The 17,491-nt window shown below is 52.6% G+C and overlaps 1 protein-coding gene across 3 annotated transcripts in view; it reads left to right on the top strand.

Annotated features, from left to right (window-relative positions):
- Positions 1–17,491, top strand: part of SYNE3 (spectrin repeat containing nuclear envelope family member 3) — a 103,530-nt gene that overhangs the window by 38,752 nt on the left and 47,287 nt on the right. For all 3 annotated transcript variants that reach the window (XM_055555597.1, XM_055555594.1, XM_055555596.1), the window contains exons 2-4: positions 4,717–4,874; positions 12,095–12,267; positions 13,536–13,845. In XM_055555597.1, coding sequence (XP_055411572.1) covers positions 4,717–4,874; positions 12,095–12,267; positions 13,536–13,845 — 641 coding nt within the window. The remainder of the gene's footprint in view (positions 1–4,716; positions 4,875–12,094; positions 12,268–13,535; positions 13,846–17,491) is intronic.

Raw genomic sequence — 17,491 nt, 5'->3', positions numbered from 1 at the left:
GCTGTGAGGTGACACAGTAGGAAGCAAGGCTGGAAACAGGATCAGGCTCAGGGCTTGGGGGTCGGTCAGAAGACCACGCTGGACTGTATCTTGTAAATAGGGCGCGGGTCAGCTGACGTGGTGTTTCGGGAAGCCCCCTCTGGTTCCCACCAGGAGGGATAGGGGCTGGGCAGAACCTTATTGGAGTCCATTGAGGTCACAGAGGGAAGTCCATGACCTTCCTAGTGAGGGAGGTCTTCTTGGTCCATGAACCAATTGTGAGTGGGTTTTTCTGTAGCTGCACATTTACTTTTCAAGTTTAAATTTTTATTTTTAATTTACTTTAAAAAAAACAATAATTTCGGGGCTTCCCTGGTGTTCTAGTGGCTAAGACTCCATGCTCCCAAAGCAGGGGGCCCAGGTGTGTTCCCCGGTCAGGGAACTAGATCCCACATGCCGCAACTAAGACCCAGCAGAGCCAAATAAATAATTAATAAAAAATAATTTGAAATAATTAAGTATTTTTGGCCACTCTGGGTCTTCGTTGCTTTGCTCGGGCTTTCTCTAGTTGCTCCGAGAGGGGCCTACTCTTCATTGCGATGTGAGGGCTTCTCATGGCGGTGGGTTCCCTTGTTGCAGCTCGCGGGCTCTAGGCACATGGGTTTCAGTAGCTGTGGTTCACGGGCTTAGTTGCTCCGAGGCATGTGGAATCTAACCAGACCAGGGTTTGAACCTGTGTCCCCTGCATTGACAGTCAGATTCTTAGCCACTGTGCCACCAGGGAAGTCCAATCTTAAACTTTTAAATTTCCGTAGGGAAACAGGCTGTCCTTCCTGTTGGCCGTGAGAAGGCTTGCAGTAGGATTCTTACCCAAGTCCAGGGACTGATAGAAGGCAACAGATTGAACTGCTGCTGACCTCTGACTGAGGCAGTTTCTTCAACTGCACAGGAGGCCAAGCCCACTCTGCTAATAGCCTGGCTATACTTTGTCACATATATTTTTATGTTGCATTGCGATCATTATAGATATCTCGAAATGTAGTTTATGCCCATCACTATTTCAAAAGCCTGGTAGTTATTAGGCCCATTGTTAGTAGATCTTGTGATTTAGTGTGTTGATAAGATTGTGTGTGTGTGATGAATTTGATTTTTAGTATTTTTTTTATTTTTAGTATTTTATAATAATTATTTTTTTCTTTGTGAATTCTGTTTATTTATTTAATTTCTTTATTATTTTGGCTGCACTACTCAGCTTGAGGGATCTTAGTTCCCCAACCAGGGATTGAACCCAGGCCCTCAACAGTGAAAGCGTGAAGTCCTAACCGCTGGACTGCCAGGAAATTCCTGCTTTTTAGTATTTTGTTGACTACGTTTTAATATGATTGGTTTCCTTGTAATTCTAGCTTTTAGTCTCAGCATTTAAAGCCTTCATTATGAGAAGGGGTGCACAGTAACAGTCCATCCCTCTCCCCTCAAATCCTCAACCTGGCTGCAGCCCTTACACATGTTCAAATGTAGCTTTTCTTCTGGAAACTTCCTGGGGCAGGGATGGTGCCCACTTATTTGCTCCCGAGGTTGTAGCATAAAGCCTAGCCAGGGGCATGTGCTTAATTCCTGTTTGTTTCATTGACCTGGAATGAAGTGGTTTGGCAGAACTGGCCAACAGACCCTGGTCTCTTGAACTCTGCCTGCAACTTCACCAAGCTTACCATTAGTGGTCCCCCATCCGAGGTTAGAAGCCCGCCTCTGAGACTGATTCGTGGGTCTGGGGCCCCTCTGCTCCCTGCCCCACCCTGCTGGACCCCTAGTGTTCTACTGCGACGTGTTTCCGGGTCTCCAAACCACCACGCCTCCCAGGCCCCAGGCATTTCCAACTGGAAGAAGGAGTCTCCAAAACCACAGTGCCTTGTGGTGCTTAGAGCTTCCCCGTGCCTTGTCATCCGAAACTCTGGGAGCTTGCTTCTGCTCCTCCCATTCATCGCTTTGTAAACACATAAAAGCTGAGCTTTTGGAAGCCAGTCAAGTCACACATCAGACAAGAGATTAAGGCCACAATGAACCAATTTAAACGCCTGCACATTCTAATGTACTTTTCAAAGGAAGCTTTCAGAGGCAGGGGGTGGCTGCAGGGAACATATTAAGTTGTTAGAAAAACATCAAAACAGCTCTGAAGAGGAAACAACAGGTTGGGAGACTGAGCTCTGGGAGCCCAGGTCCCAGAGGGAAGCCCACCCTGGGTCCCCCACTGCCTTCCCCTTGTCCAGCGTGCATCTTGCCATCTGATGGCAGAGCTCCCAGTGCAGGGCCGGGGTGGGGCAGGATGCCCAGATTCCCAGTTAACCCCTGTTGAACAACCGACTGATGATTGAGAAACAACAAACAATTCAGCCAATGTTAAGGAATTTCTTTTTTTTTTTCATTTTAATGATTGCCCTTTCTGGAAAATTCACAGTGCCTGAGAAGAAAAATAAGGAAACAGAAAAGTTTCCAACTGTGATTCCACCAACCAGACAATGGTCCTTAACCACATGGCCTCCACGGGAGCAAAGAGGCCTGAGGTCACGTGGGATGTGGCTTCTGCCAATTGCCCACACCCCTCTCTCCAGTTCATCACGTGGACATTGTTTTTTGTCTGTTTGAGCTGCATTGTGAGGCTGTGGGTATCTTAGTTCCCTGACCAGTGATCAATCCCATGCCCCCCGCGGTGGAAGCGTGGTGTCCTAACCACTGGACCACCAGGGAATGGGCTTTGTAATGATGAGGCTTAACCAGCCTTTTCTAGGCATAATCTTTTGTGGTTTTGGTCTTTTTGTTTGTTGTTATTTTTTACTTTTTTAGCCACGCCATGCAGCATGTGGGATTTTAGTTCTGAAACCAGGGATCAAACCCACGCTCCCTGCAGTGGAAGCAAGGACCACCAGGGAAGTCCCTTTGTTTTTATTAGCTGTAGACCCAGGGCTCAGTCGTGCCTGACTCTTTGCAATGGACTATAGCCCGACAGGCACCTCTGTCCATGGGATAACCCAGGCGAGGATACTGGAGTGGGTTGCCATTTCCTCCTCCAGGGGAACTTCCCGACCCAGGGATTGAACCCACATCTCCTGTGTCTCCTGCATTGGGAGGCGAGTTTCTTACCACTAGTGCCACCTGGGAAGCCCTTTGAGCCAGGGTTGCTAAAGATAAATTTTGTTGCATTTTTTTTTATATTATCATTAGAGCCTAAGCACTCTCCATCACAAATTCATTTCAAGCTTACTTTTTGTTGGCTGCATAATATTCTGAAGTACAAGTATGTGATACTTCACTTAATTATTCCTATTGCTGGGCATCTGGGTTGTTCCTAGTTTTGTCTGGCCATTTTAACAAATACTGTGGTTGGCGTGGGGCGCATGACAGTTTATACCAAGGCAGGGCTGTTTCAACATTGATGGAGGCTTTACTCTGTGCAAGGCATTGTGGGAGAGTGGAGGATAAGCTAGACACAATCCTTTCACCTAAGATGCAGATATAAATAACTAATCCGAAGTGGGTTATAGTTGCCATAAGCAGACAACTAGAACTGAAACACAGAAGAGTTTTTCCTGGGCTTAATGGGATTTTAAGAAAATTACAGGAGAAAAATGTGAAACTTTATATCCACAACTAGAAGGTAAGAGAGGAGGGGGCAGGATGGCAAAGGGATTGGTTTAGCCGGGATGACCTCTGCCCCGAGGCGGGTGTCCCCGAAGGCAATGGGTCTCAGCTCAAAGGCAAAGTCAGTGGATTGTCAGTGGCTGCCAGGTGTAGGTTGTGTATGCTGTTTTGTGCTCAGTCAACTGAGCCTGAGTCGTGCCTGACTCTTTGTGACCCCATGGACTGTAGCCCGCCAGGCTTCTCTGTCCATTGGATTTTCCAGGGAAGCATACTGGAGTGGGTTGCCATGCCCTTCTCCAGGGGATCTTCCCGACCCAGTGATGGAACCTTCATCTCCTGAGTCTCCTGCATTGGCAGGCAGATTCTTTACCACTGAGCCCCCTGGGGAAACCCCAGGTGGTATGTAGGTCAGTGAAAGTGCTTAGCCAGCATCTGCCTGGGACCCAGGTTGGTGAAGCAGTAGAAGTAACAAGACACCAGGCTCGCAGGGGGTCCCTGGCTTGAGATGCTCATTCCAGCTGAGGTTTAGGGGCTGGCATCAGCCTGGCCGATGCCAAAAAGTTGTGTTTTTTTAGTTTGAGGGTTTTGATCCACTCCATTCAAGATTCAGTATCTGTCACAGACATCTCAGCCTGTGCATGTTTTAGGACCGGCTTTTGAAAGGGTTTCAAACCAAAGAGAAGAGAGTGGCTCCTGAGTCCCACGGTAGCATCAGAGGGGCGCAGGGAAGCTAGGACAAAGAGTCTTTGCCGACCCAACACCCTGGGCCCGCTCTCCCTGCCCGCCCCCCCCACCCCGAGAGGCCAGACCTGTTTTTCCTTCTCGGACCATTTCGTGTCCTGTGGCTCTTTGACAAACACAGTTGCCTCTGGCTGTGTCACCAGTGTCAAGCATCAGAGCATCAGGAAGGGGTTGGGGGTTGGGGGTTGGGGTTTGGGGGTCTGGGCCCACCCCCAGGGTCAGCCTCCCTTATCCTTGCCCACCGCCCATCAGCCAACCGGGGCCTCTCCACAGTACCCCCTTTCCCACTGCCTCCCTGTCCCCCCCACCCCACCCCCAAGCACTCTCAGCTGTCTGTCTGATCTCACGGGGTCCTGTCTTCAGCCCCTGCAGGTGCCATGACTCAGCAGCCCCAGGAGGGCTTCGACAGGAGCGTGGAGGACGCCCGCCAGTGGATGAGGGCCGTGCAGGAGCGGCTGCAGATCAATGACAACACCCAGGGGCCCCGCACGGCGCTGGAGGCCAGGCTGCGGGAGACTGAGGTATGCGGAGGCCGTGGCCTCGATAACCCTGCGGCCTTGACCTTGTCCCTCCGTCTCAGGCCTCAGGTTACTCCCCAACTGTTGTATGGCAGAAGTAGACAGACCAGTGTTTCTCAAACTCAGCTGTCTTGGAGTCTCTGGGGTTTAAGTGCAGGTTCTCAGCCAGGAGGTGGACGTGACATTTCTGACACGCTCCTGCCGTGGGGTCCTAGGATCACGCTTTCATTGTAAGGCTCCAGAGGCTACTCTCTGGCTCGCCTGTCCTTCCAGGAGGCCCCATGCAGCCAGGTGGTCTCTGCCCCTAGCTGGCCCCGGCCCTGCTTCCCACCCCGTCTTTGCTTCCCTGTGCCTGAGGTCCCTGCCGCGGCTCTTCTTGGGCTGGAATCTGGCTCTACCCACCACCTGGCACAAGGCAGAGATTGGGAAGGACAGGGTTGAAGGGAGGGGGCAAGCCTGGTGGGGAGAGGAGTTAGCAGCCAAAGTCCCTTCCCTTGTCAGTCTCGGCCTTTCTCATCATTATCACTGTCACCGATCGTCGTTTATCAATGGGTGCCTCTGCCAGGTCAGTGGGGGAAGGGCGGTGACGTTCATTCAGCTGCTGCTAAGTGCTCGAGCCTGTGCTGTCAGCTTCCCAGAGCCCTGAGATTGTGATGCCGTGTCCCCACTTTTCAATAATGAAATGGATCCCTAGACACAGCGATGGGCCAGAATGCAAGGAATTGCTCTTGTCAGGGCTTGAACCCAGGGCTGAGTTCAGAGCATCACTGACCATCTCCATGTAGGAGCCTGGACCAGTGGAATGGAGGCAGCACACCCTATGCTTGGGTTTATGGCCTCACAGGGACAGGTATACATGTAGTCTAGCAGCCATACAAGTATGGAAGAGGTACGTCCCTAACACGGGTTCATGATACTGTTCTCCTCCTCTGCAACCTTCCATGGCTCCCCATTGCCCACCAGAGAAAAGCCAGCTCCACCTGACATCAAAGGTCCTCCTCCATCTACCTACACGACCCTATTCTTTAGGCTTGGCTTCCCCTGCCAGCCCACCTCCCGGGCACCCATCCCCTCCTGTTGGCAGGAAGCCTAGATTCCCTGCCACCAAGCCTTGGTGCATGCTGTCTCCTCTGCTTGGAATCCCTTCGTTTGGGTCTGAGTGTGCCATGTGAAGTGAAATGCCTGCCACCTTGCCCACGAGTCTTTTCTGACCCTCTCCCCCAGCCCCAGTTCCAGCTCCTGATGCTCCCTATCTGTGAACAGCCCTGCACGGCACTTGCTGTCTTAGCATGCTATCCCTTTGCACCTTGCATGGTTTGGGGGCAGCTCATCACCCCGTGGTGGTGGGTCAGGCTTAGTTAGGTGAAGGCAAAGGTGATCCTTAAGGAAGGGCTGTTGGCAAGGGCAAGTGAACGGGCCCCGGAAGGCTCAGGAGCACTTCCATCAGCTGAAACCCTGAGCGTTGGGCCAGGAGCCTAGGTGGAGGGAGCCGCATCCTGGGCGCCCCACCCTGTGCTCTCCCACGGGGCTCAGACCCACTCGTTTTCTGTGTGCTTCGATGTTTCAACATCGATTTTGTAGTAAGAAAACATTTCACTCTTGCCTTCTGGGGAAAAGGAGCAGCAGTACCTTCCCCGCCTGCAGTCCGCGGGCCCTCACCCTGGGGCCTGGTGCCTGGGGCCTGGGTGCCTTCCCTCCACCCACTCAGCCATGTGCGTCCCCAGTGCCTGTTTGGAGAGTGACCAGATGTGCGTTTCAGTCCAGCTCTGAAGCTTAGTAGCTGTGTAGCCAGGAATAGGTCCCATGCCCTCCCGTGTGCTGAGGGCTGTGGGGTGCCCTCCTGTGTGCTCTCAGGGCTGTGGGGTGCCCCCTGTGCTCTCAGGGCTGTGGAGTACCCTCCTGTGTGCTGAGGGCTGTGGGGTACCCTCCTGTGCTCTCAGGGCTGTGGGGTGCCCTCCTGTGCTTTCAGGGCTGTGGGGTGCCCTCCTGTGTGCTGAGGGCTGTGAGGTGCCCTCCTATGTGCTCTCAGGGATGTGGGGTGCCCCCTGTGCTCTCAGGGCTGTGGGGTGCCCTCCTGTGTGCGGAGGGGCTACGGAAGCCTGCCGGTCCCTCCAGGAGGTAGGTGGGCATCTTCTGTGGAAGAGACTGGAGAGTGGCTGCTCCTGGGACAAGCTGGTGTCCCCCAGGCTAGCACCTCAGGGTGCCCCTGAGAGGCCTCAGGGGACAAGTGACGTCACTGCTGAGGCTTGAATGAGGGGCAGTGAGTCAGGTTGGGGGATGCAGTGGGAGGGAATGGAGGAGTCTGGGGGAGGAGGAGAGCGTGGGGTCTGGGGCGGGCAGGTCTGGGATTGAATTCCTGCTGTGTCCACAGCACCGGGGGAGAGTTTCCATTGTCCCCTGGGCTTCAGCTTAGCTCCTGGGGAGAGTGCTAGTTGTTGCCTTGCAGCGGGCAGGAAGGACCAAGGCCAATAGCTTACTGGCACACTTGGCGAAGGGCAGGGCACGCTGGCAGAGCCGGCCCAGGGCAGGGAATGTCCCTCACGGCTTCAGTGCAGGGACACCGTCTGTGGACTCTCCCCGGCCCCGCCCTGTACCTCCGGGGGCTGGTCTGCTAGGTCACAGCATCTTGTCTCTTCACCCTCTGGTTCCCAGCCTCCTTGGCCCTGCACTTGGGGCCTCAGCCAGGCTGCTTCCTAACTGGTTGCCAGGCCCCTTAATGGTCAGAGAGCTGCCACATCTCCTAGGACTTGGCTTCCAAAAGTCTGATGCCCTGGACGTGCCGTGTGTTTCCAGCTTTGCTGGAGCCCCCATCTCACGTGTCTGTGCAGCACTGAGGCTCGGTGACAGTGCTGCCTCCTCATGAAGGCTTCTTGGATTGCCCGCACCCCTCCTTGGAGCTCCACTTTTGTGGTCTCTTATGGCTCTTTTACGGAGAAGGCAATGGCACCCCACTCCAGTACTCTTGCCTGGAAAATCCCATGGACGGAGGAGCCTGGAGGGCTGCAGTCCATAGGGTCGCTAAGAGCTGGACACGACTGAGCGACTTCACTTTCACTTTTCACTTTGATGCCTTGGAGAAGGAAATGTCAACCCACTCCAGTGTTCTTGCCTGGAGAATCCCAGGGACGGCGGAGCCTGGTGGGCTGCCGCCTATGTGGTCGCACAGAGTCAGACACGACTGAAGTGACTTAGCAGCAGCATGGCTCTTTTATAGTTGTCTGTGCTCTTGTCTATAGACCCCAGCGCAGCCCACAAGCACTGGGCCATGTTTGTTTTCATCCCAGATTCTAGAACCCAGCACAGTACTCAGTATAGTACCATCATAGTACTCGGCATAGAACTTAGCATAGTACCCACCATAATACTCAGCACAGTACTCAGGAGAGTGCCCATTGTGGTACTCAGCATAGCACTCAGCACAGTACTCAGCATTAGTACCCAGGGGAGTGCCCATCTGGCCTTGGCTGCATAGAGGGAAAGCCCTTACTATATTCCCCCAGCTTTCCTGACCTGCTTCTCCTCTCACTGAGCTTTTCCCTCCACCCAACCCCACCTAACTGTTGCCCTCACCTGGCTCCTTTGAATCAGAATTGCTTTGCCGTTGCAGTTCTGTGACCCCGTCCCAGCTGGCTCAAGTCTCTTGGCAAGCTCTCCTGGACTTCGTCCTTGTGGGGACGGGCTGTAGAAGAACCGCACACCAGCCCAAGAGCAGAATCACTGGGCAGAGAAGGAGGTGGAATCTGCTTCTCAAAAGTTGTTTGCCAGCTCAGCCCCAGCCTCTGGTCCCCAGGCCTGCAGCAGACCTGCCTCTGGCTGATATTCCGGTTTGGGGGCAGAGGTTTCTGCGTCGGGCCGGGTGGGGCTTGTGAACTGCCGGCCTTTGTGACCAGCTTCACTCTCTTTGGCAGGAGGCAACAGGCAAACCCCCCTGCAAAGGGCCGTGAATTTTGAGGTCTCCCACGTCCGCCTGGTCCAGCCTGTACCTTCCTGGCCAGGAATTGGAGGGCAAAGGTCCAGAGGCCTGGGGCAGATCACACGCTCAGGATACTGGACCTTGGGGGAGGGGCCCTTGACCTCACCGGGCCTTTCCAGGCTTGGCTGGTTCCTTCTGGTGTGGCAGAGATTGAACTTCGCTCCTTCCCCAAGCTGCTGGCTCTCTTCATTCACAGAGCTGGGTTCTGACTGAGCTTAAATTGGGCAGCAGCTGTAGAGGGGGCCTCACGAAGTGCTGCAGAGATGGTTCTGCAAAGCTGAGGTGTCTGCGGGTTCCCAGCACCCCTGCTGGTAAAACTGGAATCACTGTAGTGCCCATCTTGCCAGCTGGGAGTGGATGTGCGGTCTCCACAGCTCTGGGTGTCAGAAACATCAGATTCTTTTTTTTTTTCTAATTTATTTTTGGCTGTGCTGGGCCTTCATTGCTGCGCATGGTCTTTCTCTAGATGTGGTGAGCACTTCACTGCGGTGCTTGGTCTTCTCACTGTGGTGGATTCTCTGGTCGCAGAGTGCGGGTCTAGAGTGTGCAGGACTTGGTAGTTGCGGCCCATGGGCTCAGTTGCCCCCCAGCACAGACACATCAGATTCTTAATTATTATTATTATTTCTAATCAAAATAGGTCTCCCTGGTTGACAAGATATTCATCCTCCGCCACCCTGTGGGACCCCTGCTCCCGAGTGGTGTGAAATGTTCTGTGCAGGGGTTGGGTGATGATCTTACTTAGTCCAGAACATTCCATGGTGGCCCTGGAGCCACCAGTCACTATGGTGTCTCTGTCTTTCCCTTTGCTGTTCACTGCTGAGTGGGACTTGGGGTCCCTGTTGGGTGTTTGCTGCCCCCATTACCTTCTGGAGTCCTGCAAATCCTGCTGCTCCGCCTGGCTCCTAAACCCCAAACATAAGCTCTTTCCTTCTCTTGAGGAATCTCCCCATTCTTCACTCTGCAGATCCCAACCCCACCCCACTCAGAGCACACAGACACAGCCCTTGGAAGGAGCTTGCTTAATCTCACTCTTTGCTAATACCTGTAGGTGGGGAAGCCCTCTATACTCTCATGATTGTCATCATCATCATCATTAACCATTCTCATGTGAAAGTCACTCAGTTGTGTCCGACTCTTGGCGACCCCATGGACTATACAGTCCATGGAATTCTCTAGGCCAGCACACTGGAGTGGGTAGCCTTTCCCTTCTCCAGTGGATCTTCCCAACCCAGGGATTGAACCGGGGTCTCCTACATCGCAGGCGGATTCTTTACCAACTGAGTTTATCAGGGAAGTCTCATATTAAGTAACAAAAAGGATTGGGATCATTGCCCATTTGCACATGTTGGGGGAGGGTCTGCATAATTCAATTCAGTCACTCAGTCTTGTTTGACTCTTTGCGATCCCGTGGACTGCAGTACGCCAGGCTTCCCTGTTCTCCACCATCTCCCGGAGCTTGCTCAAACACATGTCCATCGAGTCGGTGATGCCATCCAACCATCTCATCCTCTGTGGTCCCCTTCTCCTCCTGTCTTCAATCTTTCCCAGCATCAGGCTCTTTTCTAATAAGTTGGATCTTCGCATCAGGTGGCCAAAGGACTGGAGCTTCAGCTTCAGCATCAGTCCTTCCAGTGAACATTCAGGGTTGATTTCCTTTAGGATTGACTGGTTTGATCTCTTTGCTATCCAAGGGACTCTCAAGAGTCTTCTCATAATTGCTCAACGGTTCATAAAGTATACTCACATATCAATGATCCAATTAATAGTGTTTTTAAAAAGTAATTTTATAACCCTATGAGGTGGACAAAGCAGGGTGTTGTTATCACCATCTCAGAGTGATTGAGTGACCTGCCTGGGGCCTCACGGCTATCAGTGGGGCAGCATGGCACAGGGCAGGAGGCCCTCCCCAACCCCACCCACAGAGAGGGCTCAGATGGGCCAGCCCACTGGGACATCAGTCTGAGAAATCCAGTTGCCAGCCTCAGGGAGACAGGCTGGGGAACAGCTGGAGCTTTAGGCAAAGGCTGTGCTGTCAGTAAATGCAATCAAAAGGCAGGTAAAAGGTAGCAGTAACAGTGAACAGCTGTGGGGTGATGGAGTATCCAGTGAGGGCCAGGCCATGTGCTAATGGTTCTCCTATCACACAAGTTACCATAACCCTGGGTAGCGTAACCATTGTCTCCCCCCATTTCACAGCCCTACCAAAGGTCACACAGGTAGCCACAGAATTGGAGTCCAGTTGGCCTACAGAGGCCAAGCTTTATTTGCCAAAGAGCTGGAATAATAACAATGAGTAATGACAGTAGCTGATGCTGATCAGAGTTGTACTATTTGCTAGACATTGTGTGTCAGCCTTAGTCCTCCAAAAAAGCCAAGGCCAAGATGACATTAAATGTGCAGGAAGTTTAAGAGGGAATCATCTGTGAGAGAAAATGAGGCGGGAACCCGGGAGGCTGGGAGGGACCAGGTCAGTCCAATGCAGGTCTGACCCCGAGTCCAGGAGGACAGGAGCTTCTTAGGCTGCCCTGCGAGTCTAAGGGAGTTTGGTAAGGCCCTGGGGTATCCTGAACCCATCCGAGGAGCCCAGGGTCCCCTAGGGACAGGCCTGCCCTCACGTTCCTGTTTGTGGTCACTGGTGGCAGCAGCTGAGGGATTGAGGCCTTGGTGCCAGCTCTAAAGTCAGAGATAATTCTGGAGCCTCAACAGGGGCCCCTGGCCGAGCCTGCTCTGGGCAGTAGACCTGAGAGGCAGATTCTCACGGCCCCGCATCCTGGGACATGCACTTTGGGTGCATTTTCTCAGTGAAGTCTGAAAAAAAAAAATTCTGAGAGCTGAGTACGACTATACTCCCACTTTACAGACAAGAAAACCAAGTTCAGGGAGACAGTGACACTTGTCTGGATTTACACAGCTGGAAACAGCCAGCCTTGGAAGGCAGAGAACTCCTATCATCGGACAGCCTTGGAAGGGCGAGAACTCCTATCATCGGACAACTTTGGAAGGGAGAGAACTCCTATCATCGGACAGCTCTGGCTGGTTCTGTGCTAATTAATCTCCATCACAGCTCGCTCTCACCCCAGACCCCTCAGCAGGCTGCCTGAGGTCACAGGAGAAGGGGCAGGGGCTGTGATTCGAACCCCAGCTCCTCTGGTCTCCATGTCCTGCCTCTTTCTGCATTATGCCACCGTCTTCCCAAGGCTCTGGCTGTTGTCGTGTTGTCTAACTACTGGCTTCGTGTCCACAACAGAAAATATGCCAGCTGGAGCCAGAGGGCCGCGTGAAGGTGGATGTGGTGCTACAGGCGGCCGAAGCCCTTCTGGCATGTTGCCACGAGGACCAGAAGACCGAGATCCTGGCTCGGCTGAGAGACATCAAGGCCCAGTGGGAGGAGACGGTCACCTACATGATCCACTGTCACAGGTAGGGCGGCCAGGGACCCTGCCAGGCCTTCATCTGCAGGCCTGCTGCCGGCCCGCCATGCCCACCCCTGTGCTGGCCTGGGGCTCCCTGCCCGAGCGACAGCTCTCAGGTCCAGGGATGGCTGGGAACAGGATGCTCTCTTGGGATGTCAGCCAGCCCTGCCTGCCTCTTTTTAATTATAATCGAGCTTAATGATAATAGTAGACAGTGGGAGCCCATCGTGTTTTGCCCACAAGCCTCTTAGGAGGCTTGCCTTGTGTGCAGCCTCCAGCAGAAGGGGCCGAATGGCCCCGGGGGGAAGAAGCCCTGTTGCCTTGTTAGCACTTTAGTCCAGATTTTCTCTTTGTACCAGGGAGCCTGGTGGGGGTGGGCTCTGACCTGAGATTACTTTTTGCTCTGCTGGTTACTTGCTGTGTGGCTTCGGGAAAGCTCCTTGACCTCTCTGAGCCTCATGCATCTCATCTGGACAATGGATATCATTAAGTGTTTCTTAAAGAAAGTTATTAGGAGCATGGCAGGAGATACAAATGTCAAGAGCCAGGCGTGGCCCTCGGCATACAGGAGGTCTTTGATGGGTAGAAGCTACCAGCATCCTCTCCATCTTAGTAAAATCAGAATGAGCGGACTGACAGGACTTCCCTGCTTTCTGCTTTTCAAGCTCTTTCATTGGAATTCCAAAGTGGCTGGATGTTGGCTGCACCAATAGCCCATCTCCATGTTACAGATGGGAAACTGAGGCGGGTGCAGAGGCCGGGTGAGGCAGAGTTCGTGACATGCCTGGGAGCCACACACAGGCCCCCAGCCCTCTGTCACTGAGCAGTGACGAGCCCACAGATTCTATTTCCTCTGCAAATGATGATATACACACACTCCCCATGGCAGCCTTCTTGGGACAGCTAGTGGGCACCCATGTAGTAGGAGACGGGGTGGCTATGTGCGGAGTCCAGACACCAGAGAGAGTGACTGGAGGACACTGCATCACTAATGGGAGTTTTGGGCTCGGATTTGGGGTTCTGGTGGCCAAGGGCATCAGCAGGCTGGGGGTTCTCAGAGCGGGTCTGGAATCTGAGCTTCCCCAGTGGTCAGTCCCATGGGGCTTGCTTCCCAGACAGGAGGGTCTTGTCTAGTAGAACTGGGGTGAGGCCTGAGAGGGTGTTCTTGTGCCCCCCACCCACAACCCTCCTGTACCGGGGAGGGGGCAGTGGTACGGACTCCCCGCCCTGAGCCAGGTGGGGGATGCTCACCGCGCCTGTGGCTTCCGCCCGCAGCCGGATCGAGTGGGTGTGGCTGCACTGGAGCGAGTACCTGCTGGCCCGGGATGAGTTCTACCGCTGGTTCCAGAAGATGACGGTGGCGCTCGCGCCCCCCGTGGAGCTGCAGTCCAGCCTGAAGGAGAAGCAGTGGCAGCTGAGCCACGCCCAGGTGCTGCTGCACACCGCGGACCACCAGGCGGTGCTCCTGGACCGGCTGCTGGAGGAGGCGGCCTCCCTGTTCAACAGGATCGGGGACCCCAGCGTGGACGAAGATGCCCAGCAGCAGATGAAGGCTGAGTATGACGCCGTGAAGGCCAAAGCCCAGGTGGGTGAGGGTGATGGGCTGTCTTCACCCATCCATCCATTTATCCCATCTACCCGTCCAGCCACTCATTTGCTCTCTAAACATCTATCCATCCACCTATCCACCATCTACTATCAACCCACCACCTCCCATCCATCCATCTCCCTACCCTCCTATCCATGTTTATCCACTCACTACCTATCTCCCCACTAAACTCCCAAAGCTCCCATTCACTGTCTACCCACTCACCACTGCATCCACGTACCTACCCAACCTTCCATCTACCCACCCTCTTTTTCACCCATCAGTTTACAAACTCGTCCATCTACCTCCCCACCGACCTAACCAGATCTCCTATTCCTCTATACAGCCACTTAGTCACTCAGCCACTGGTCTATTCATTCACCTGCTCATCAACCCACCCTTGTACTCTTCACGCAGTCATGTACTCATCCATTTCTCCACCACCCACTGTCCGCCCTTCACCCGTGTACCCACTGTCTGCTTGTCACCTGTCTCTTCACCCACCCACTCAAGCATTTTGTAGCTACCTACCCATCAATCTTCCCCCTACCCATCCACCCAGCCCTCCACCATCCATCCGCCCAATGACACATTATCTACCATCCAGATGGCCAGTGTTGCTCATGCTTAATACACATGTGGGTACTTAGTATGTGGGTGTTGACTGACTGATGGACCGTGAGCTTCATTTCCGCCTAACTCTTCTCTCCTCTTCCTCCCTCTCTCCTCTTTTCTTTAGTCCTTCTTCTTTGCTCTCTTTCTCTTCCCACAATCCCTCTGTTCACGCTTTGTCCCTATCTCTAATCTCATTCTTTTTTTAAAAAAATTAATTTATTCATTTTAATTGGAGGCTAATTACTTTACAATATGGTAGTGGTTTTTGCCATACATTGAGATGAATCAGCCATGGGTGTACATGTGTCCCCCATTCGGAACCCCCCACCCACCTCCCTCCCCATCCCATCCCTCAGGGTTGTCCCAGCGCACCGGCTTTAAGTGCCCTGTTTCATGCATTGAACTTGGACTGGTCTTACCTCATTCTTGCCTTGGTTTAAACCGTCCATTGAGTTATTATGTTCAATTTTGTTTCAAGAAATTCTGTTTGGTTTTGTATTATGTCTGTTCTTTGTTCCATTGTCCCTTTTCCTTTAAACTTTGCACTCCACCCAGATAAGGATCGGAGAAGGCAATGGCACCCCACTCCAGTACTCTTGCCTGGAAAATCTTATGGACAGAGGAGCCTGGTAGGCTCCAGTCCATGGGGTCGCTAAGAGTCAGGCACGACTGAGTGACTTCACTTTAACTTTTCACTTTCATGCATTGGAGAAGAAAATGGCAACCCACTCCAGTATTCTTGCCTGGAGAATCCCAGGGACAGAGGAACCTAGTGAGCTGCCGTCTATGGGGTTGCTCAGAGTCGGACACGACTGAAGCGACTTAGCAGCAGAAGCAGCAGCAGCAGATAAGGATGCTATCTGTAGGCATTCTAAGCATGCATATTTTACAGTCATCAGGCTGCTCAGGTAGCTGAAGTTCCAAGCCCGATGCTTTTGTCTGTCTGGTCTCCTAACATGGTGGATTGTTTCTGTGGGGACTTCGTAATTCTGAGCCGTGAGCTCATCCTATTTGAACCCTATCTGCAGAACCCTGTTACTGGGCCTGGCACTCAGAGAACTTGTGTTTGTTCCAGCCAGGGTGCTGTGGGAACTTACCTTCAGGATTTCTGTTTTCATGTCACTAAATTGTCTTGGGGGTCCCTAAATCAAGTGGGTTCTCTGCACTTGAAGCCCCAGCCAAAATGGTGCAGAGGCTCCTGGCTGCATACTCTGAAAGGTGAATGTTTCTTCCTTTGTTTTCTTAGACATAGCCCAGGCTGAAAGACATGTGCTTCTTTCCTGGATTGTGCTGGTGGGAAGGTTTTTTCTCTAGTCACCCTTTGACAGAAGGGGAGCCTCTGAGGGTTCTGCCTTTGGGCAGTGGTCTCCACCCTCTGGGACCCAGAGTCTTACCTCTTCCCGCAACCTGAGCAACCAAGGAGATGTCAAGCACACTTGTGAGTTTAGTAACCTGTTTTCTGTAGCACCTTTCCATCTGGTCCATGGGAAATCGCTTACCTTGGCATGTGGTGTGTGTGTGTGTGTGGTTCTGCATTTAAAACATGCCTACTACATTTTATCCAGCATTTCTGGCTGTGGTAGAAGGGTATTCAGGCTTCTAGTCTCCCATGTTGCTGGAGCTGGAAGTCTCCTGGGTCCTTCGAGTTATGGGAGATGGTTCTATAATAAGCCCAGATCTGGGAATCCAAGAGCAGGAATAGGATGCTAGCCTCTGAATGCTTGGGGAGGGACCTGGGTTCCAGGCAGGCTCTGCTGCTTCCCAGCTGTGTGGCCCCAGGGCCGCTCACCCTGAATGAGGGTGCATCTGAGCTCTTTGAAGACTGGAGAACATTTTCCCAGCATAAAGGATGACATCTGCTCTCAGTAGCTATGATAAAAAATAGCCACAACAATGGTGTCTGCCACACAGTAGGTGCTGGGAGCCATTCACTCAATGAATGAGAACCCTGCCCCTGCAGCTTGGAGGCTTGGAGGACAGGCAGGTGGGTGGAGCTTGTCTCTAGGAAATGTTACCAGTTGGCCCTCCCTCACCGCATCCAAGTGACTGGAGCCAGCTTAACAGCAATCCTCTCTCCAGGTCTGCCCCGCAGGCCCAAGCAAGGAAGATGCCTGCGCATGGCCTCCTTGCTGTGACTTTACAGGAAACAGGTTCTTGTGTCAATCAACAGAGAGCTACTCATGCAGGAAGCGGAAAGTGGCTTTGTGTATGTGTGTGTACACCTGTGTGTGGAAGGGACATACTTGGGGCACCCATGAGCACCAATTCTGAAAAATGATCACCTCAGAGGTTCTTATCGTCCATCCAGGGGACTCTCCCTCCATCGGATCCCCCGCAAAAAAAATTTTAAAAAAATCATAGAAATCACGGCTCTTATTGGCTATCGCTTCCTTTTCTAAGTCCCTTCGTGTCTTTGACCTCACTTGCTAAGATCATGGCATCTGGTCCCATCACTTCATGGGAAATAGATGGGGAAACAGTGGAAACAGTGTCAGACTTTATTTTTTTGGGCTCCAAAATCACTGCAGATGGTGATTGCAGCCATGAAATTAAAAGACGCTTACTCCTTGGAAGGAAAGTTATGACCAACCTAGATAGCATATTCAAAAGCAGAGATATTACTTTGCCAACAAAAGTCCATCTAGTCAAGGCTGTGGTTTTTCCAGTGGTCATGTATGGATGTGAGAGTTGGACTGTGAAGAAAGCTGAGCGCCGAAGAATTGATGCTTTTGAACTGTGGTGCTGGAGAAGACTCTTGAGAGTCCCTTGGACTGCAAGGAGATCCAACCAGTCCATCCTAAAGGAGATCAGTCCTGGGTGTTCTTTGGAAGGACTGATGCTAAAGCTGAAACTCCAATACTTTGGCCACCTCATGCGCAGAGTTGACTCATTGGAAAAGACTCTGAGGCTGGGAGGGATTGGGGGCAAGAGGAGAAGGGGACAACAGAGGATGAGATGGCTGGATGGCATCACTGACTCGATGGACATGAATCTGAGTGAACTCCAGGAGTTGGTGATGGACAGGGAG

This window comes from Bubalus kerabau, chromosome 19 (assembly GCF_029407905.1).
Source record: "Bubalus kerabau isolate K-KA32 ecotype Philippines breed swamp buffalo chromosome 19, PCC_UOA_SB_1v2, whole genome shotgun sequence".
NCBI lineage: Eukaryota > Metazoa > Chordata > Mammalia > Artiodactyla > Bovidae > Bubalus > Bubalus kerabau.
Note: the sequence above shows the minus strand (reverse complement) of the source record. Positions and strands in the feature narration are given on the sequence as shown.